Here is a 21082-nt window from a genome sequence, read left to right on the forward strand (position 1 = left end):
TCAATAGTGAACAAGAGGTACCCTTCGTGGACACAGCAAAACTTATGGGAGAGGACAGACAGCAGTAAAGAAGAAAAGGAAAAATATATAAAGGCAGAGGGAAGAGAAAGTTTGTCAAGAAAGAGTGTATAATAAATAGTTCCTTTTAAGGCCACATGGAAAGCCGAGAAAGCAGAATTGATGCAGAAAAGTACATTAGATGAGTGATGTGAAAAGTCAAGCATAATGATAGGCAGTGTGACTTTAGGGTTTATTCTCTACCAGGTTCTATAAGAACTTTACCATTGTAATCTCACTGGATCCTTCCCACAACCTTAGGTTGGAATCCGTAAGAACCTTGTTTTACAGAGAGGAAACTGGAGCCAGTCCCTCAGCTACAAAGAGGCAGAGCCAGCCTAAGGTGACCCCAAGCTGGCCAGCTGCAGAGCCACAGCTCCCCCCGTCCCACCCTGCCCTCAGCAGCCCCCGGAATGATGTTAGAATTAAAAAAAAAATACATCCCTCAACTCATATTTAAGAATTTACATGTCTCAGAAAAAAAAATAATGAAACCAGTCTTGCACCTAGATGGAGCTAAGTATCGTAAGTGACCCATGAGACATTCCAGTACATGAAGGACCAAGTTGACACAGTGGTCCCCTAAGATTGTATGGCTGACGACCCCATGGCCTTCTTGGTGGGTATAAGTACACTCTGTGACGTTGGGACAATTAAATCAATAAGCAAAGCACTTGTCAGATCACCCCAGTCATGAAGCAGGGCGTGACTGTTATTTTCTAAACTATGAGAAAGAGATAAATTCCTACAAAAAACATCTCCTCTGGGAAAAAAAAAATATGTATACTACCTACACAGGAATGAAATCACACTGGTCTCAGAAAATACACTGAAACAAATTCAGAATGGAGCACTCAAGTATAAAGACTTAAAATTAAAAGCAGTTCAATATAACCTTGGTTTGGTGAAGACCTTTTAAGCATGATATATAAGGCAGAAACAAGACTTCAACTATTTAACTTAAAGACAAACGGAAGAAATTAGAAAGTTTAAAAAGGAAACAGTGAAATCAGTCTAAAGAGTTAAACAGGATAAAATTGACAAAAGCTGATAAAGTTTAAAAAAAAAACTAGTAAGACTCATCAAGAAAAAACTCCAACACAATAGAAACGAGAAAAATGAAAATACCACAGGTAGAAAGAATTGTTTACATATAAAAGGTTGCTCTGCACAAGAGTATGTGAATGGATTTAAAGTAATGATGTTTTCCTAGAAAAAGGTAAACTATCAAAATTGACTAGAGTAAAAGCAACAAACTAAAAATAACAATAATCACGAGAGAAATTGAAAAGCTTAAAAGAGCTTTTACTACACCCACTCAAAAAGGGCACCCAGCCCATATGGTTTTATGGGTGAATTATTTCAAACCCTCAAAAGACTATATTCTTATGTTATATAAACTGTTCCAGATGTTAGAGAAGACTTTAAAATCTTTCCAATTAATTTTACAGAGCCAGCATAACCCAGATACCAAAACCAAAGAAGTAATACACAGACATACCAAATGAAGATAATAGAAAATCGAGAAAGAGGCCCAAGAACACATTTAGGAATTTAGTAGGTGATAAAGATAGCATTTAACACTGTAGAGAAAAATTATTTAAAATGTAGTATTGGTATATCACCAAAAAACAATTTTGAAAAAAAAATGTTAGAGTCCTGCCTTATTCACTAAGAAAAAGATTAGCAGATTTGGCTACAGAAAAATTTAAATTGCTGTAGGTCAAGAACTATTAGTTGGTAAAATAAAGCTGACCAGAATTATTTACCACATATATGACGGGGGGAATAAACATCCGTATACATATAGAACTCTTACAAAACAATGAGAAAAAGACAGTGTACCATCATAAATATGGACCAAAAATATGCATTTTTAGCAGAATAGCCATAAAGTATATAAATATATATCACATATAAATTTTAGTCTTTTTAAATTTACACTGATCCATTTCACCAGCTATCAGTGAAATTAACATTAAGGCAACAATTGGATACTATTTTCAGTCAATAAATTAACAAAGATCTTTATGACATTATTATTTTACCTTGCATTCATGTGGATGCAACAGAAAAAGCTTATGGGAGTAACTGGATTATAGATTAGTCCAGATTTTTTAAAGGACAATGTGGATACAGACAAAAAAAAACCTTAAAAATGTTAAAATCCTCTGATGCAGCAATTCCACTACTAGATAGTCATCCAAAAGAAAACTCATGAACTGCACAGATATTCAGCTACAAAAATAGCCATTGAAAGCCAGTTGTTCATAATGTAGAAAAATTAGAAAACAGTTAAATATTCAACATTTACTAGTGTGTGTAAATTACGGTCCATTCACACAATGAAATGTTTGTTTCCTTAAAACGGTTGTAGAAAAGCTTTTAATCACATGAAAAGACATCTACATTGTATCGTCAAGTGATAAAAGGCAATTTTCAAAACAATTTAACTCTTAATATATACATTTATATTCCTTTATGTATGTACACACACACACACACACACACACACACACACACACACACAGATAAACACAGAAAGATCCCAGAATACTAATAGTTCTTGCCTGCGGTAGAAGATTTATTTACCACATATATGACGGGGGTGGGGGAATTAACATGTAATTTCACACAAAGGTCTTATATACTTTTTTTCAGGTTATCTTTTTATTTAAAATTTTATAAAATAACAATAGGTTACTTTTCAATAGACTAATACAAGCCATTACAAAATAGAAACTGCTATGCAGTCATCTACCAAGAGATTACCCTCATTGTACCACTCAGTGATACATTCTACCATTCAACTGTGGAGCATCCTAAGTGTCTCCAGGGCTTCTCTCTCACTGGCCAGAGCCCTACTCCATGGAAAATGGATAACAAAGACCTTATAATCCTCCCTTTTCTGCAAACTCTCCAACTCAGAGGTGAGACGGAAAGAGCCTGCGGGGTCAGAGAACTGAACACAGGTGGAACTTACCTTCTATCTCTCCTCCAGGGGCAGAGATTTTCGACATACTCAGGTAGGTGGTGGCCACGATATCATTGTGAGTAAGGCGATCCCTAGAACAAGGGGACAGAGAGAACCTGAGCCCAGGAGGAGGATCTAGACCACTGTCTACATATGGGGAGTCCCAGTTTTCACACCAGGTATGTTGGTGAGACCTGGTAATCCCAAGGAAGAAGAGATTGGACAGAAAGCTCACTCCAGCTGCCCCTAGAGGGAACGAGTCTGTCTTGCCAACCATTGGTATGTCATCAGCCAACCAGCTCAGCCAGCAGCCTGGACCCCTCAGGTTGACAGGGAGGAGGCGGGAGGCAGGGAGGGTAAGCCATCAGGAGGCTGCTCAAGAGCAAGATTCCCAGACAGAGCTGAGACTTCAGCAGCTAAAGAAATAACAAGTTCAAGGAGAAGACCAGGAAAAACTAACTCCAAGGCCACCATCTTGAATTAGCCAGTGCCAATGCATGGTTCCCTTTTGTGTGTGACTTTCCATGTGACCAAGTACTTTTGATCTTTACTTTCCAGGAGTTTGCAACAGCCCTAAGAAACAAGTACTTTCATCTTCATGTCTGTTGTATAACCAGGACCCAGGCTTGGAGCTGTGCAGGTACTTCCCCAAGGTCAGCCCGACAAGGAGGAACAGAGCCAGGCCTGGTGTCCTGATTCCTGCTCTGGTGCTCCTGCTGTGGCTCACATGGCTCCTTGGCAAGGAAGGAGCCAGTCATGCTTCCCACGCAGCGTAGAGGACTGTGGGTAGGAGAGTGACTGATCACCCCATTAGCCAGCAACCTCCTGTGAAGACTCTCCTGAACCCTATGCCCACCTCCCTTGATAACAATAAAAATAACAGCTAACATTTAAGCCTTACTCAGCCACTACTAAGCCAAGCATGGTGCTAAACCCATCATGTGATCTAGCTCACTTAATCCTCACATCTGCCCCATTAGGTAGGTACTACAATTAGCCTCGACTTCGGGCTAAGGATACTGAGGTTTAAAAAGTTAATTCATTTCCAAAGATGGCCAATATTTGATTTGGGGCCTGACATTCCTGACATGGAAACCAAGTTGGTTGTAGCCACTTGCTGCCTCCTTAGCAGGTTGGACTTAAGGTTCTAAACCTAGTAGTTTTGATCCCACAGAGAACATTTGGCTAAGTTTTGGAGTGAGAAGCGGGTGCTTCCCAGCACCTACAGGGTAAAGCCAGGGATGTTCCTAGTCAGCCTACAGCAAACTGAACAACCTCCATCGTGAAGGACTATTGGCCCCAAAGATCAATCTGCTGAGGTTGAGAAACACTGGGCTGAGCAAGACCTATGTATGACCTTCAGGAAGTTTCTCTGGTGCACCTTCAATCCCTCTTCTACTCAAGGTCCAGGATGCCCTCTTTCCTTGCTAGGTGAAGTTTGGCCATGGGTGGCATCTGGAGAGGGTACATCCCAGCTCCATTACAAAAGACACCTGAGCCTGGTGGTTTTATTCTTCTTTTTAAATCCCCATGAGATAGCGATTTCTGCTGATCCCTTTCTTTCTCTTCGTATTTCTCAGGAAGGTGATTCAACTCCCATTTTGAAATTTTTCCATCAGGACAAAGGGGCTGCATGAGGAAGAGTGACCTGTCAGCACAAATCTGCATCATTGTTCTGGTGAGGGAATTTCCTTGAGATTATGGATACAGACACCTGACAGCGGATGGCATCCTCGAACTGCTTTCCCACCCAGCCCCAGAAAATACCAGCTCATGAAAAAGAACTGGGTTTCTGACCTCTGAGTTGGATTTTCTGAATCAGGCGAGGAAGGAAGGAGAATGGGAGGAGAGAGGTTGTTTTTATGGTGGTGGGGAGTGGCTTTGGGGACATTTTTTTTTTATTTTAATGAAAAAAAAGGAATTTTTAAAGAATTGAAAGGAAGATTAAGTTTCAGAGAAAAGGCCATATGGACTGTATCATATTTCCAGGATTCAGGTAATTACAAAAGTTTATCTGTTTTCTGGGAAGAAAGCACTTTTCGAGACAGGAACATGTAACAGAGGAATGCTTTCTGGCCAAGAGTTGGGGTTTGGGGCTTGGGGTTGCTTTTGGAAAATACAGCGAGTCTGAAAATAGACTCACAATAAAAATGCCACTTCAACCCAAACCAGAGACACAACCACCAGATTCGGTAATGTGTTTGGATTGTACAGTATGCGATGCCTCTGACACGGCTCCGATGGAGTCAGGCCAGCACATCCACGGCACAGGGCACAACCGCATCCACACGCGAGCACATGCACACACGAACCCAGGCACGCACCGCCAGCCGCCCCGGGCAGCACAACACACACGTCGCCAGCTGAAATGCAGGGATCGCTCTGGGGATGTAAAGTGGGTCTCTCCAAACCGCTTCCCCACGGCACATACCCGCGGTCACAGCCCGGGGGCCTCTCCCTCGTTCCCCCCCCCCCACCTCCACCACCCCGTTGCTCCCTTCCCTCTAATTCTCACAAGCTGTTTTCTTTAGGCCTGGGGAACTGGCACACACTTTAATGGCTCTGTGGCCTGGGGGTTTTTCCCTGGTCTTTCATTATCCTGCTGGTTGGGGGTGTCATGGGCCTGGGACCAAAGAAGAGCATGCCAGGGAACCACACGGCCAAGACTTTTGGGGGCAGAGAAAGGACAGCTCTCTTTATGGAAAGCCTGGTATCCTAAAGATTGCATAGGTGGACCCTGAACGTCCCCCTCAAGCGTGAGAGGGATCGGCTTGACATTGCAGGAGGCAGTGTTGTCTAATGGTTAAAGATGCAGGCTTGGGTTCATCTCTGACCTCTCCTACATTCCCGCTGTCCCCTCAAGCAGGTCACTCCGTCTTTCCCAATCTATTCCCTGCCGCATGAAGTAGGACCCCATCACTGAGTCAAGGGTCAGGGGAAATGGTGCACGTGAAGTGCTTGCCAGGTGCTCAATGAGAGTTAGATACTAAGATTTTTCCAAGATGCCCGTGAGCTCTTGTCCTCACCTGCTCCACACCTGCAGTGCTGTCTCTGCTCAGGCCACTGGCCCAATTCCCTATCCTGGAAACTGTCCTGTTCCACCCCATTGGTGGACAATAGCCCATGCTCCCAAAAGCTCTGCTCTCTCGGTTTCCAGGCCTCAGTGTACGACCCTCTGCTCCCTGGAACGCTGTCACCATGGACATATCAAACCCCTCTCTCCCACCAGGTCATGGACACCCCACTTCCCCCAGGGAGCCTCTCAGCTCTCGGTCCCCAGAGATGGAGCCCCCTCAGCCTCACTGGCTGTGCCCTCTTTATCTGCAACCAGGACAGACATGGTGGGCAAGCAGTGAGCCAGCGTCCCCAAACCACCAGCCCTGCACCCCCTCACTCTGCACAGACCACATTTCACTCAGACCAGGCTGAATGAAACCCAGGGACTCCGTGGCCCTCAGGGCGGCCCCCTCTAGAACCCCCACTTGGAGCTCACCAGTCCACCACACGGATCCTCATTTTTTCACACATGGAGGGAAACTGAGGAGGAAAAAAGAGGCGTGTTGAGAGTAGTCCTTTGAAGACAGTGACATCCCCTCCTCCACACAGAAGTCCAGGAAGCCGCAGGAGGCTGGAGAGGACGGGGGCCTGGACCTCCTCAAGTCCCAGGCCCCAGGGCCTCCTGGGGAGGGTCAGTGGGCGGCAGATGGAGGCTCACCATGGCGGGCAGCGTGACGTGCTGGTTCCATTGGGGGTTGGCCGTCTTCTCCAGGATCTTGCTGCAGAGCTGGGAGACACAGAGGACAGGGGCACTGAGCTCCATGGGACTCTGGGATCCCTCAGGGACCACCCCAGCCAGCGGCCACTTTCCACCACGCTGACTGCCCTTAGGCCTGGGCTTAAGACTCTGGGGTCTTGGGGCCGGGTGCAGTGGGCTCAGACATAGGAAATCTTTGCAAAGACAAAGTTCAGCAGGAGGTCCGACCCAGAGCTTGGAGCTGGGTGAGCTGCCTGAATGGCACAGCCTTCTACCCTGAACTCATACCTCTGGCTGGAAATTCTCCTTTTGTACCTCTCATTATGGTCATGATCCTAAATGTGGGGTCCCTGAATCCCAGAGGCCTCCATAGTCCAAGGCACCCCTCCTCCCTTTGCCCATCAGACCACATGACTCTCCACTTTGGAAGGGAGTGGAGATCAGAGGTGGGGGAGGGACAGGAAGGGGGCCAGGGCCCTGCACCTGCATCTGAGAGTGAAACAAAATTCAGTGAAGATCTAAACCCTATAAGTCACAGTCTGTCTCGGACCACCCCTGCCCTAAAGACAAGGCTTGTCCCAAACAATAATCCTAACAGGAACAGAAAAAGATCTAAGCCTGTAGCTCACATGGTCTATGGGGAGCACCAGGCCCTTTGTCCAGCCCCAGGCTGTAGCCACACACAGACACAGCAGGTAAAGACTCAGTTTCAAATAAGTAGATCCTGGTGGGTTTGCATGTTCTGCACATAAAAATAACCGGCAAGCCTTTTCAGAGCATTTCCTATAGACCATGTAGCGTGCTAAGCACTGCATTTTATGTGCATTATCTCATTTAATGAGCATCTGAGTTAGATCAGGGACTTCAGATCCCCAGAGTGAGGGCTTTTTCTCCATCCCTCATCCACCCAGTGCCAACCCCTGCCCCACCTTCCTCCCCGCTGTAAAAAGAGCTCAAGCAAAGGCTGTGTGGGGCTGGGGGAAGGGATGGGTGCCAGACTTTGGGCCTTGTGTTAGCAAAGAGAGGGAGGAGGAGGGAAAGATGAGAGAGCAGCTGTGGAACAGTGGGCAAGAAATGAAACAGTTCACAGGAATGGAGACACCACAGGCAGCGAAGCATTAAAAGATGTTCATAGTTTAGCTATTGTGAATTGAGCTGCTATAAATGTTGATGTGACTGCATCACTGTAGGGTGCTCATTGTAAGTCCTTTGGGAATAAACCGAGGAGTGGGGTAGCTGGGTCAAATGGTGGCTCCATTCCAAGTTTTCTGAGGACTCTCCACACTGCTTTCCATAATGGTTGTACCAATTTGCAGTCCCACCAGCAATGTATGAATGTGCCTTTTCCCCACATCCTCACCAACATTTATTGTTGCTTATATTCTTGATAATTGCCATTCTGACTGGGGTGAGATGGAATCTTAGAGTAGTTTTGATTTGCATTTCTCTGATTGCTAGAGATGGTGAACATTTTTTCATTTATGTGTTGATCGATTGTATTTCTTCTTCTGTGAAGTGTCTGTTCAGTTCCTTGGCCCATTTATTGATTGGGTGATTTGTTTTTCTGGTGTTAAGTTTTTTGAGTTCTTTATGTATCCTGGAGATTAGTGCTCTGTCTGAGGTGCAGGTGGTAAAGATTTTCTGCCATTCTGTAGGCTCTCTCTTTACGTTATTGATTATTTCCTTTGCTGAGAAGAAGCTTTTTAGTTGGAATCCATCCCATTTATTGATTCTTGATTTTACTATGGAACAGATGAATGGATTAAAAAGTTGTGGGATGTGTGTGTGTGTGTGTACACACACACATACACACAATGGAATATTACCCAACCTTAAAGAAGAATGAAATTATGGCATTTGCAGGTAAATGAATGGAACTGGAGAATATCATGCCAATAATAAGCCAATCCCCAAAAACAAAAGCCGAATGTTTTCTCTGTTATGCAGATGTGGATTCACAATGAGGGGAAGGGCTAGGGAAGAATAGAGTTCCTTCAGATTAGGTAGAGGGGAGTGAAGGGAGGGGAAGGGGTATGGGGGTAGGAAGGATAGTAGAAAGAATCAGACATTATTACCCTATGTACATACATAACTATACGACTGGTGGGATTCTACATCATGTATAACCAGAAGAATGAGAAATGATATTCCATTATATATATATATATATATATATATATATATATATATATATAAATTCATTATATATATATAAATTCATTATATATATATAAATTCATTATATATATATAAATTCATTTTATATATATATAAATTCATTATATATATATAAATTCATTATATATATAAATTCATTATATATATATAAATTCATTATATATATATATAAATTCATTATATATATATATATATATCAGTCTATTGTAATGTATAACAAATTAAAACAAATTAAAAAATCTTTAAAAAGATGTTCAACCTCATTCATCATGGAAGAACCACAAATAAAACCAATGAGATACAATTTCTCATCATCAGATTATAAAACTCTCTATAATCTGACAACCCACTGTTGGGAAACTGCATGCTCACATTTTGCTGGTAGGAAAATGAAATAGCTTGATACTTCTAGGAGGCAATTGGCCACTACCTATCAAAATTACAAGTACATATTTTCTTTGACCTGTCAATTCTACCTCTAGACATTTATCCCACACAAGTGCTTGCACATGGGAAGAATGACATACATGTGAGGTTATTCAACACAGAATGGCTTGGACTAGCAAGGATTCTGAACAACCCAGGTATCCAAAAGAGGACAGGTTAAATAAATTACGGTCCATTCACCCAATAGAGCACTATGCAGTTCTAAAAAAGAATGAGGACTACTCTATGCACAGACATGAAATAATGTCCAAGCTATATATTATTAGAAATAATATATAGAAAAAGCAAGCTGCAGAGCCATGAGTCTAATGTGCAGCCATTTATATTAGAAGAGTAAAAGATAAAAATCTGCAGTCATGTTTACTTCCATATGCATAATGAAACCCAAATAATATAAAAGAAACTAGCTAAAAACGTTTCCTTTGCAAGGAGGAAATGAGTAGTGTTGAATGGGTACAGAGAGACAGGGAAATGATAGGTAGGTAACAGAAGAGATGGAATGTTCCTACGTAGAGGTATTACCTAATTCAGTTTTTTAAAAGAAAGGACTCTCAAAATATCATAGCTGACAGCCCTGTCTGCACTGCGCTTCTTGCACTCAGGGCATTCAGCCTCACCCTGGGGAGGCCAGAGCCTCTTCCACAGCAAACACTTCAACCCTTGGAGGCTCCCTCTGAAAGAGCCACTGGGATGTGGGCCTGGGGGCGTGAACAAAGGCCAGTCCACCTGCCTCTGCCCTTCTACACCAGACTACAGCACTGCGCTCGGGAACCAATTTAAAGTGAAATCACCAAAAAAAGGCATAATTATGCAAAAATTATGAAGTAGTACTAAACATATTTAAAAAAAAAAAAAAGGCCACATCTACAAGATGAAAGAAAGAGGCAGAGCCAGCACCTTGCGGGACCTCAGAAACCAATATCCAGCTGGGGGAAGAAGAGAAGGGAAGGGAAAATCAACAGGAAAACATACCAGAAAGAAACACAGGCAGATCCTAGGTGAAACATGGTTATCTCTGGGATGGTGAGGGACACAGAAATAAAATATGGGTTGGGTGTGGGTTTTGCTTCATTTTTCTGTTCTCTGATTTTTTTTCAACTCTTCTTTTTAATAAGTAATGGACTATATTTTTTAATTCAGAAAAAAATTTCTGAACCTCCACCCCTTCCCTACAAGTAACTCCCCTTGCCTTTTCCCATATATGAAGTACACACGCGCGCGCGCGCGCGCGCGCGCGCGCGCGCACACACACACACACACACACACACACACACACACCACACCATCCCCCTTAGTAACTTGGTCAAATCTGAACCGTTCACATCTTGGGTAATAGTGCCACCTTGTGCCCAAAAGAGGAAATGCAAAGATGTCCAGGCAGAGATGGATAAAACCAGAGGAGGAAACCCTAGCACTCGTCAGATTAGGATGCAATGAGATCATCAAACAGAGGGATGAGTAGAGCAGAGAGAGTCCACAAGGAGATGACTGAGAGCAGAGAGAAGAGGCCAGAAAGGCCAAGGACCAGAGAGGAGGCTGGCCAGGCTGACACTATCAAGGGGGAGGTTTCAGGGGCCCCTTCCTTATAAACTCATTCTTCAACTCCCACCACCACCTTGAGAAGGACCATGGGCTGTAGTTTCTTGCTTAAGCCCAACTGCCCTGGGCTTTGTACAGTCCTGGGCCTCAGCCAGGCCCCACCCCGATCACCTCCCCTGGCCATCTGCACCTTGCCAGAAAAACTCCCAGGTTCAAAAGGCCCCAGGAGCTGGGTGCGGTGATGCACACCTGTAATCCCAGTGGCTTGAGAAGCTGAGGATCACGAGTTCAAAGCCAGACTCAGCAACTTAGTGAGGCCCCAAGCAACTCAGCAAGACCTGTCTCTAAATAAAATATTTTTTTAAAAGGGGCTGGGAATGTGGCTCAGTGGTGGAATACCCTTGGGTTCAATCCCTGATATCAAGAGGAAAAAAAGGCCAGGGGAGATGGAGTGGGGCTGGAAAAGACCCGGGAGCAGCAGGAGCTCCTGAGATTTGGCTCTAAGGAAAGCAGGCCATTAAAGTTGGTCTTGGGGGTCACACCATGGAAGCACCCTATCATGGGGGAACATGGAATAAAGACAATTTTCCCGGTTGGCATGACCTTCTCCACCTGTCAGTGGAAAACACTGATCCTAGTCCTTGGAGCAAAAGCTACCTAGCCATAGCTTCCTGTCTCCTCCCTGCAGAGCAGAGCAGGGAGAGTCCATAAGGAGATGATTGAGAGCGGAGAGCAGAAGCCACAAGGGCATCCTGTCCCAGCCCTTCCTGAGGTTAGGTCCAGGGTATCAGATGCAGACCCCAAACCCAAAACCAAAACCTGCACCAGAGTAAAGATCTGCCAGCAGCATTTGAAGGAGCTTAAAGCCTGAGTCACGGGACCCAAGACGTTCTCATTGAGACTCTGCATTAGCTCTGGGGATGAAGAACCAATGGAAGGGCTTGAAATAGTCAATTTCAGGATAATGTGTACGTCAAGCCAACAATGACAGATTCCAACACGTTGAATTAATAAAATTAATGTGGTCCCTTGTAATAGTCAAAGGGGCAAGGGGATCAAAGCTTTTCTCCACAGAGAAATGCCAACTAATAAAGAGAGAGAGAATGATAATGAAAATCATCATTCTGCAACCCCAAGAAAATGATTTACTCATTGAATACAATCAGAAATAGGATACCTTCACAGAGCCCAGGCTATGGCCTACGGAGTGCTGGAATTACACAGGAGGACACTGACTTTTACAAGGGGGAGATCCATAGGCACCCCCTTAATGGAGCATTCAAGGTGTCATCACCCATGACACTGATGCCTGACATCACTGCTTCCTGACATGTTGCAACATGACATTTAGAGCATCATCTATGACGAATTCTTGACAACATACATAATCTGAATCTAATGGAGTCTGCAGACCTAACTTTCAGTTTACGGAAAGTACAGGAGCCAGCAGAGCAAGTTAAGCCACACCTGCAAGAAACAATCAGAGAAATCCAGAACTTGGACAAGTGGCCAGGGTCTCCAAAGGGTCAATATCATGGGGAGGAAAAATGGCAGCAGGGAAACACTGTCGTGTGGTCCTGGGAAGAGGTGGCAGTGGCTCTGGGGACGCAGGGAAAGGCTGGGTCCTTTGAGGTCAACTCTTGAGGTCAAGAGTTAGAGATGGCATGTTTACTGTAGATAGAGAAGAGGGAGGAGTCCAGGCAGGCCCACATGTTCAAGTTCTGGGTGGTGATACCGGGTTAAGATGGAGGCTCCTGGACGTGGGGCAGCTGGTGGCAGAGAAAATGACTCCTGAGTCAAAGCTGTTCAAAAACAGAGCTGAGGGTGAAAGATGAATCAGAGCTAAAGAGACCTGTGAGAGTCCCCCCTGCAGAGGCAATGGCTGAAGCCCGGGAGCAGCCCAGGCTGCTAGAGAGAGCCCTTAGGGTGGACATAGACACTGGGAGGCACCTGCCTGTGTGTAGAGAAGGGCAGGGGAAGAAATTGAAGGGGACAGGTGTAACTGCCTTAGCCCTGGGCAGTGAAGAATCCCTAGGGTGCCCACCAGAGTGATCTTTCCCTGCCCGACTCCTGCCACAACTTAAGAATAATCATGTTTTGAACCCAGGCCTTACAAGGGCTAAGTGAACACTTTACCACTAAGCTACAACCCTGAACCCCTTTATATTTATTTTATTTTGAGACAGGGTCTCACTAAGTTGCCCAGGTTGGCCTTGAACTTGTGATCCTCCCACCTCAGCCTCCTGGGTGTGTACCACCCCTGGCTCATTCCACATTTTTCTTTAAAAAGCTTTCACTATCTATATGCCTTCACATCTGCTTTCCACACAATTGCTTAATTTTCCACCAGTGTATCCATTGTCCATCTGTCCTCTCTGGGTCTATCCACACCTCGGTGTCTGGCTGGACACCCCAGGCAGACCTGTCCACATTCTTGTGGGCTGCAGGCCCAGAGAGCCAGACCTGGGCGTGCTTCCCAGGATCAGTGCCCGCTATGCACACAACTCCACTGCACCTCACCTTGTCCTGTTCTCTCTGACACCTGTTGGCAGGATGCCCAGCCCTCTCCCCACTACAGGAGCCCTCCCCCTCCCTCATTCCTTACCATTTTCCCTGCAAAGCTGACTTCCACAAAGGGGTCCACCAAGTTCTTCTTGTTACTGTCAAAGCCAAAGATCTGCTTCACGTTGTCCATCACAGCATCATCCACTGGGCAGAAGGACAAGCCAATCACCACCTGCTATCCCCCATGCCAAACCCCAACTCTGCTCCACCCGTCTCCAGGAAGCCCCAGCTCAACATGAGTGAGACACTATGGCCCCATCCTCTGGGGCTCAGCCCAGGCGCTCCCAGGAAGGAGGACTGCTGCAGAGCAGTGAGAGCCCTGGGCTGCTTCCTTCCTCAGCCCCAGACACCTTGTGCACTGTCCCCTCAGCATCAAGAGGTTTCAGAGCAGGTCTCTGGGCTGGGGGTGTAGCTCAGTGGTAGGGTACGAAGCCTTGGGTTCAAATCCCCAGTGCCACAAAAAAAAAAAAAAAGAAAGAAAAAACTTAAAAAAGAAGTTTGCAGAGCAAGTCTTTAAGTGTCTGCTTGATTGATTTGAGATCTACATCACCAAGGATAGTAAGCAATCTAAAAAAAGGACTGGAAGTTTTTATAATACCCCATTGTTGGTGACCCTTCCTGTTTGGTTTTTGTTGATGCTGGGGATTAAACCCAGGGTCTCAGGCATGCTAGGCAAGCACTCCCTCACTGAGCTACACCCCAGCCCATTTAATCTCTCAAGTACTGAGGTTGGCCTTGAACCTGCCACCAACACCCATGCCACCATCTCAGCCTCCCAAGTACCTGTGATTACAGGTATATGCCACAACACTTGGTTGACATTGTCCTTTATTTCCATTAGCAGAGTAATTTACCTAAGGTCAGCCAATCAGTCAATTCTGGCTTCGTTGTGTTTGGAGTACTGAGGATTGAACCCAATGGTGCTACATCCTCAGCCCCTTTTATGTTTTATTTTGAGACAAAGTCTCTCTAAACTGCCCAAGTTGGCCTTGAACTTACGATCCTCCTGTCTCAGGCTCCTAAGTGGTGGGATCTTTTAAGAGTTTTTAATCTATGATACTTCAAACCAAATTATTTAACTGAGTTAGCCAGATTATTTGCACATGTATATATGGATAGATGTGTTATGTACATACATATGTATACGTATGTTTTATATGTTATGTTTTACATGGCCATGAACGAGTGTGAGGAGAGGAACAGTTAAAGATTATACACTCTCTAACGCTTACATGAATAACGGGTCACAGCGATTAGCAAATAATCATGTTCTGTTTACTCATCTATTTTGTTTTTATTTATGTTTAAACAACACTGCAGCAAATACAACACAAAGCTCCTTCACCTTAAGAAAAGCAAACATTTCCTTGCCTTGCTTTCTGGAAGCTTGCTAATCTCTCTTCCACACAGTTGCAGCCAATGAGTAAAGAATGATTTTAAGCAGGTATTCTAATATCCACTGAATTCCCATTACTTATTCAAAGGCTTCCTCCCTGTGGTTTTGGTCCAAGTAAGCTTGCACAGAAGGAACCCATTTCATTTATGGATGTCACTCATCAAAGCAGACACCCTCAAAGAGCTTTATGCAAGACATGTAAATGAGGACCCAAGTTGCAGATGTTCTCACTGAGTGCTGGGGAAGAAGACTGGCTTGATGAAGCTAAGGCACACTCTGAAATAGTGACTCACAATGGGCTCCTGATGGGATCATCTGAGAAGCCTTTGAGCCCTACCCCAACCCAAGTGAATCTGAAAGGCTGGGAGTGGCGGCGGGGGCAGGCACTGTACTTTCTTTAAGCCGCTCCAGTGATTCTACTGTGCAGCTGAGGTTGGTACCCATGGCTCCCCAATATTTGGTATGATTCCCCCAGGGTTTACTAAATACACAGGGTGAGACCAGTACCAGGCCAGCCACTGTGAGAATCAGGGTAGCGGCCATGCTGGCCTTCCTGGGAGGATGTGGGAGATGATCACAAGTCAGGTGATCCAAGGTCCCAGTTTGCTAGGGACTGAACAGTTTCCTGGAATGTGGGACTTTCTGTGCTAGAACACGGACAGCCCCAAGTAATGGGGGGATGAAGAGCCACTGGGGGAGCAGCATTCTTCATCTATAGAGAAATGGTCCCAGGAAGGCCTCCTGCAAACCCTCCAGCATCCGCTCCTGCCCAGGCTCTGCCAGCGAGGATGTCCTCACATCATTGACCTCTGACCCGGGAGCAGGCAGTGTTTAGATGGCTCTGCTTTCTTGATGAGAACCCAGAAAATGTGTCTCCAGAGTGGCTGAAGAACCAGGGGACACCGGAATGGAGCCCAGCAGCCACTGTTAAGCTCCAGATTCTGGCATCTGGTTAACTCCAGCAGTGTGTGTTATTTTCCATTAAATCCTGATTGCTGGGCTGGAGGTATGGGTTAGCGGTAGAGGGCTTACCTGAAGTTCACGAGGTCCTGGGTTCAATTCCCAGCACCACAGGGGGGAAAAAAAACCTTAGGAAACCTAGAAAGGCTCAAGGTATTGGCCAGGCAGCAGAGTAGAGGGCCAGCTGTCCAGCACTGATCCCTAACAGACCCTTGAGGAGGAAGACGGGCCAAAGGGAGGCAGGAAGGAGGCAAAGGGATGGTCCCTGGTGGGAGGAAGGATGAAAATGTGCCCCAGGGACTCACAAGGTGATGCACTTTCCTCTCCCGGGGAGCCAACCATGGTCCCTCCCGGGATCCACCCTCGCGATGTCCTCACAACCACTGTGGCAGGCGCCCACCCATGGGGAAGGGGTTTGCTCCACACTCACTCTGAGGCAAGTCCTCGGCTCTGAAGACCTTCAGGCAGAAGTGGGCTCCTCGAAGGGCCACCCCAGTCGGCCTGAGCAGATTGCCTTCGATGTCCTCCTTGTCTTCAGAGGGGTCTTTTCTCTCCAGCTATAAAGCCAAACATGATTCCTCCGTGAGCTCTCGGGTGCAGTGTTTGACCTTCCTTTTCTAAGAGCTCAGCCTGCCATGTTTAGTGCGGTGTCTCATAAGACAACTTGCTCTGGAACATTTTTCCTTTTTTTTTTTTTTTTTTTTTGGTACCAGGGATGGAACCCAGGAACACTTAACCACAGAGCCACATCCCCCAGCCCTTTTTTATATTTTATTAGAGATGGATCTCTCTGAGTTGCTTAGTGCCTCACTAAGTTGCTGAGGCTGCCTTTGAACTCTCGATCCTCCTGCCTCAGCCTCTGGAGCTGCTGGGATTACAGGTGTGCACCACTGCGCCCAGCTGCTCTGCCCATTTTTCTGCCACAACACTGCCAAATACACAGGGTGCTGACACCTCCCAGCTCTGAATGCTCTTCTCATTTTTTTTTCCAGGAAGCAGGACTTTATTCTGCAATATGGAGGAAACATGCTTTGCCCACCTGCCCCAAACATAAATCATTACCACCCAGGAACTGCCCAGGGGTCCTCTTGTGGACCCCTTTCAGGGTTCTAAAGACAAACCAGAGCCCAAAAAAATTCTTTCTTCCCTTAAACACACCCATATCATTATTTACAGAATTCACTTTTATACTGGTATCAAAAATTATACTAAAAATTTATCACTAAACTAACTTTATTATATTTTTCCTCTCTTAAACTTTTTTTTGTTAAATATCTTCACTGTCCCAGGTAGTCTCCTGCTTCCTATTTTCTTGGTGTACACTGTGTCCTTATCCTTTATAGGTTTTCCTGCACATCTCTTGGCACCTCGAGTGACTCTCTGCTCAGATGCACTCTCCAGTCTAGGCTGCATGCCCAGCTTTCTGGACCTCAGACACCTGAAGCCTGAATTTGCGGTTGCTCCTTTCTCTTCCTGGTTCCTCATGGGTACTGCCACACTTTTCTCCCTCACATCCTCCTTTGATTTAGAACTTCTCCTATTACCACATCCACATGATAACGATATAATCTGATGTTAGAGTCTGTAAACAAGTCAGGATGGCGCCTGACAAACGTTAGAGTCTGTAAACAAGTTGGGATGGCGCCTGGCATTTTGCCAGGGGGAGTGGTTTGTGAGGTGGCACCAGCGAGCCATTAAGTGTGGAGATTCCTTATTGGTTGACTGCTGTATCTAGTTTATGTTAATTAAGATAAGCTGTGTGGAATGTATAAATACCTCTGTTGTCCTACGATAAACGGCTCCTACTCCTGCTGTATCAATGTACACAAGTTGCTCGTCACCCCCCCCCCGGTTATTTTGCTGCAGCCAGACTGCGGCAATCTGAGGCAACAACATTCAGGTTGCAATATCATGGAGAGAACGATCTCCCTTTGCAAAAAGAAAAATACACACGTGTTTTTGAGGAAGGCAGGTGAGAAGATATTGATAATGGCTCTCTCCAAGTGGTAGACTTATGAGTGAGTCCTTTTTATTTATACTTTTCTACATGTTCTACAGTTCTCATAATTATCATGCATTCTTTTAAATCAGGGGGAAAAAAATTAAGCTTCAGGATTTTCGTTGGGTGCTTCCACCACCAAGCAATATGTGAAGGGCTGTGAGGAAGACCCAGGGAAAGGTACTCACAGGAGCTTCATCTCCAGGCCCCAGCACACAAAGGCTGGCTTTCAGGTAGCCTCTGGCCCCAGCAGAGAAATCGTCAGGGTCTGAGAGGAGCAGCCACTTCCTGAGATAGGCATGACCTAAAAGAGAAGGATCAGGAATGGGAAGACCCAAGACTGCAACTTGGTCCAGGAGCCCAGGATGGATCGCATACAGTGAGATAAAGTGCTCAGCCATGGCAGAAAGGAAAGAACCAAACCCTAGAATCCCTTGGGCTGAGAAACCAAGAGCTCTAACACCAGGATGACCAAAGATGGCTCTCCATGGCATGCCACAGTCACTCAATAGGGCTGTCTCTTCCTGAGGAGAAGACGTAGCTATTCATAATCATGACATGGTCCACCTGGGTGATGTTGGCAAGTAAATAAATGTCTCAAATTTTTTTTTAAGCCTAGAATCAACTTTGAGCATCTACGTACATCAGAAGTATTAAAAGAAATCTCTATAAGAGGCAAAGCTAAACCATTTTTAACCTCCTCAGAAAGTGACCAAATCAGAGTGAGAAGAATCCCTGGACTCATCACCCAAATGACCTGCCTCTGAGGTGACTCTGGGCCCCAGGACCTTCCAGGTTTATCATCCCTGAATGGGCCATCAGACACAGATGGGGGTTGCGTCTTCCTGAGGGCCTGAGGGCTTTTCGAGGAGGATGCAACCCCTGCCTTCTCTTCCAAGAAAGCCTCGCCTCCATTCCAAACCCCCCAGGGAGGGAGAGTGAGCACCCAAGCAAGTGTCCCCAAGCAGCCTCTAGAGTCTCATGCAAGGACACACCAAAGGGATGAGAACTCACGGGGCTCTCTGTAAATGGTGCCCACGTCCATCTGAAATCAAAGGAAACACAAGTCAAACTCTTGGCACTGAAGTGTTACAGCATGGTGCATTCGATGAAGCCAGTAAAGGGCTTGTTTTAAGAACTTGTAGAGACACAGGAAAACGTCATGTGACACTCTATGGAATGTATTTGTTATAGAATTGGGCAAAGTATGTTAATGCCCCAAAAAGAAAGAGGGAAGGAAATACCCAAAATGGCACCTTTGCTATCTCTGAGGGGCAGTAGATTTGCATGGGTTTGATTTGTTTCTTTTCTTTCCTATATTTCATAGTGTTCTTTTTTAAAAATCATAGATTATCAGGATGTTGATAGTAGGGGAGGTTGAGGGGCAATAGAAGGGCAAAGAGTACACCTGAACTTTCTGTACATTCCACTTGATTTTTTTTAATATTTGTTTTTTAGTTATAGGTGGACACAATATCTTTATTTTATTTTTATGTGGTGCTGAGGATCGAACCCAGTGCCTCACACATGCTGGGCGAGCACTTTATCTCTGAGCCACGACTCCAGCCTCTCCACTCAATTTTTCTGTGAATATAAAACTCCCTCAAATACAAAGTCTTAGCCAGGCATGATGGCACATGCTTGTAATCCCAGCAACTTGGGAAGCTGAGGCAGGAGGATTGTAAGATCAAGGCCAGTCTCAGCAACTTAGTGAGGCCCTAAGCAACTTAGTGAGACCCTGTCTCAAAATTTTAAAAGGCTATAAATGTAGGTCAATAGTAAATTGTCCCTGAGTTAAATTTTCAGTACCTCACCCCCCAAAAAATAAAATAAAATACGAAGTTTTTTTTTATCACAGATTAATAACTAGAAAAATATCTTTCTTGACCCATGGATTCTCAGAACAAGAATATAAAGACTCAAGTCTCAAAATAATTAAGATTTCATTTGTTACATAATGACTCAGACTCAAACCCACTCCTTTAAAGAAATGCCTCACCAAGAAATTAGATTCTGTTTTTCGAAAATCTTGTGGCTACTTCCCAGAGGAGGGGAGGGGGTCATTTATTTGGATAGCAGAGGCAGGTTAAAATAAGTCTGCACTCTTTCTTTCCTTTTGATAAATCCTCAAAGATTCTCAAATAAGAACATCAGTGAGAAACACACTAAATGACGTCACAGCACCGTGCAGGTCTGTCTCACTTCACGCAATTATTTTTTGCAAGCTGTTGAACCATCCTCTGGGACACACTGTGCTTCTGGTACTGGGTTCCCAGAGGTGGACTGCTCCCTTCCGGGCTGCCCAGGACAAAAAAGCAGTCTGGGGCTCCTTCCCTCAGGGCCCTCTGCTGAACCCCATTCCTGACCCACCGTGAAGGTGAGGTCAGAGCAGAGAGTGCCAGGTTGCACAGTCCCAGCATTGGCCAGAATTGGGTGGACGCTGCCTTCCCAGATGTAGAGATAAACAGGAACTAAAAAGAAGAGGCTTAATTCTTCCTTCTGGAAATAGGGGAAGATTTTAGCTCTCCTCTTTCTGTCATACATTTTACCTTGGAAAACCAGTAAATATAAGTACTTTATCTGTTTGAAATGTAGCTTTCTAAAAACTAACTAAGCATTTTATAAAATTTATGATATGGAGACTAGACATCTTTCCCAAGGGCATCTTCTCTTTGAAATGTAAACATCAAGGAAGAGGGTCCTTCTACGGCCCAGAGGGAAGCTGCCAGCCTGACTTGAGTGGGTGCCATGCTCCAGGCTGTAAAACTACCTCCTGTCATAAAGACAGGAGTTGGAATCCTGTTTTCTCCTCTGGATAAAGTAAATTAGCTGACACTGATGGTCATTACCCACCAAACCTAGGATGAACTCTGTGTGCCCAGCAGTTCTACCCAGTTGTCTTATTTGAGGTGCTCTACCTCCAAGCCGAATCCCCAGCACCCCGGCCTGCCTTTTATTATTATTATTTTTTTTTAAACTTTGAGGCAGAGTCTCACTAAGTTGCCCAGGCTGGCCTCGAACTTGCAATCCTCCTGCCTCATCTTCCAAGTAACTGAGATTACAGGTATTCACCACCATGCCTGGCTAGTTATTGTTTTTCTCAAAAAAATGGAAATGTAATGGAAAATATGTAATCCACTGGCTACATGAAAGGATGAGACTCCTTCCTGTCTTGGTAATCTCTCAGCAGATGGCCTGAGATATTCAGCCCAC

At 45.1% G+C, this 21082-nt stretch overlaps 1 protein-coding gene across 23 annotated transcripts in view; it reads right to left on the reverse strand.

Annotated features, from left to right (window-relative positions):
- The window catches only part of DYSF (dysferlin), a 210604-nt gene that overhangs the window by 126619 nt on the left and 62903 nt on the right, over positions 1 to 21082 (reverse strand). For all 23 annotated transcript variants that reach the window (XR_014018501.1, XM_081264293.1, XM_081264302.1 and 20 more), the window contains 7 exons: positions 18884 to 18914; positions 18058 to 18173; positions 16301 to 16427; positions 13555 to 13658; positions 6747 to 6815; positions 6525 to 6568; positions 3041 to 3123 (listed from right to left, as the gene is read on the reverse strand). Coding sequence is in view for 22 of the 23 variants with exons in the window: in XM_081264293.1 (XP_081120419.1) it covers positions 3041 to 3123; positions 6525 to 6568; positions 6747 to 6815; positions 13555 to 13658; positions 16301 to 16427; positions 18058 to 18173; positions 18884 to 18914 (574 nt within the window). In the remaining variant the exon portion in view is untranslated. The remainder of the gene's footprint in view (positions 1 to 3040; positions 3124 to 6524; positions 6569 to 6746; positions 6816 to 13554; positions 13659 to 16300; positions 16428 to 18057; positions 18174 to 18883; positions 18915 to 21082) is intronic.

The sequence above is a fragment of the Spermophilus citellus genome, assembly GCF_964194105.1.
Source record: "Spermophilus citellus genome assembly, chromosome: 13".
Classification (NCBI taxonomy): domain Eukaryota; kingdom Metazoa; phylum Chordata; class Mammalia; order Rodentia; family Sciuridae; genus Spermophilus; species Spermophilus citellus.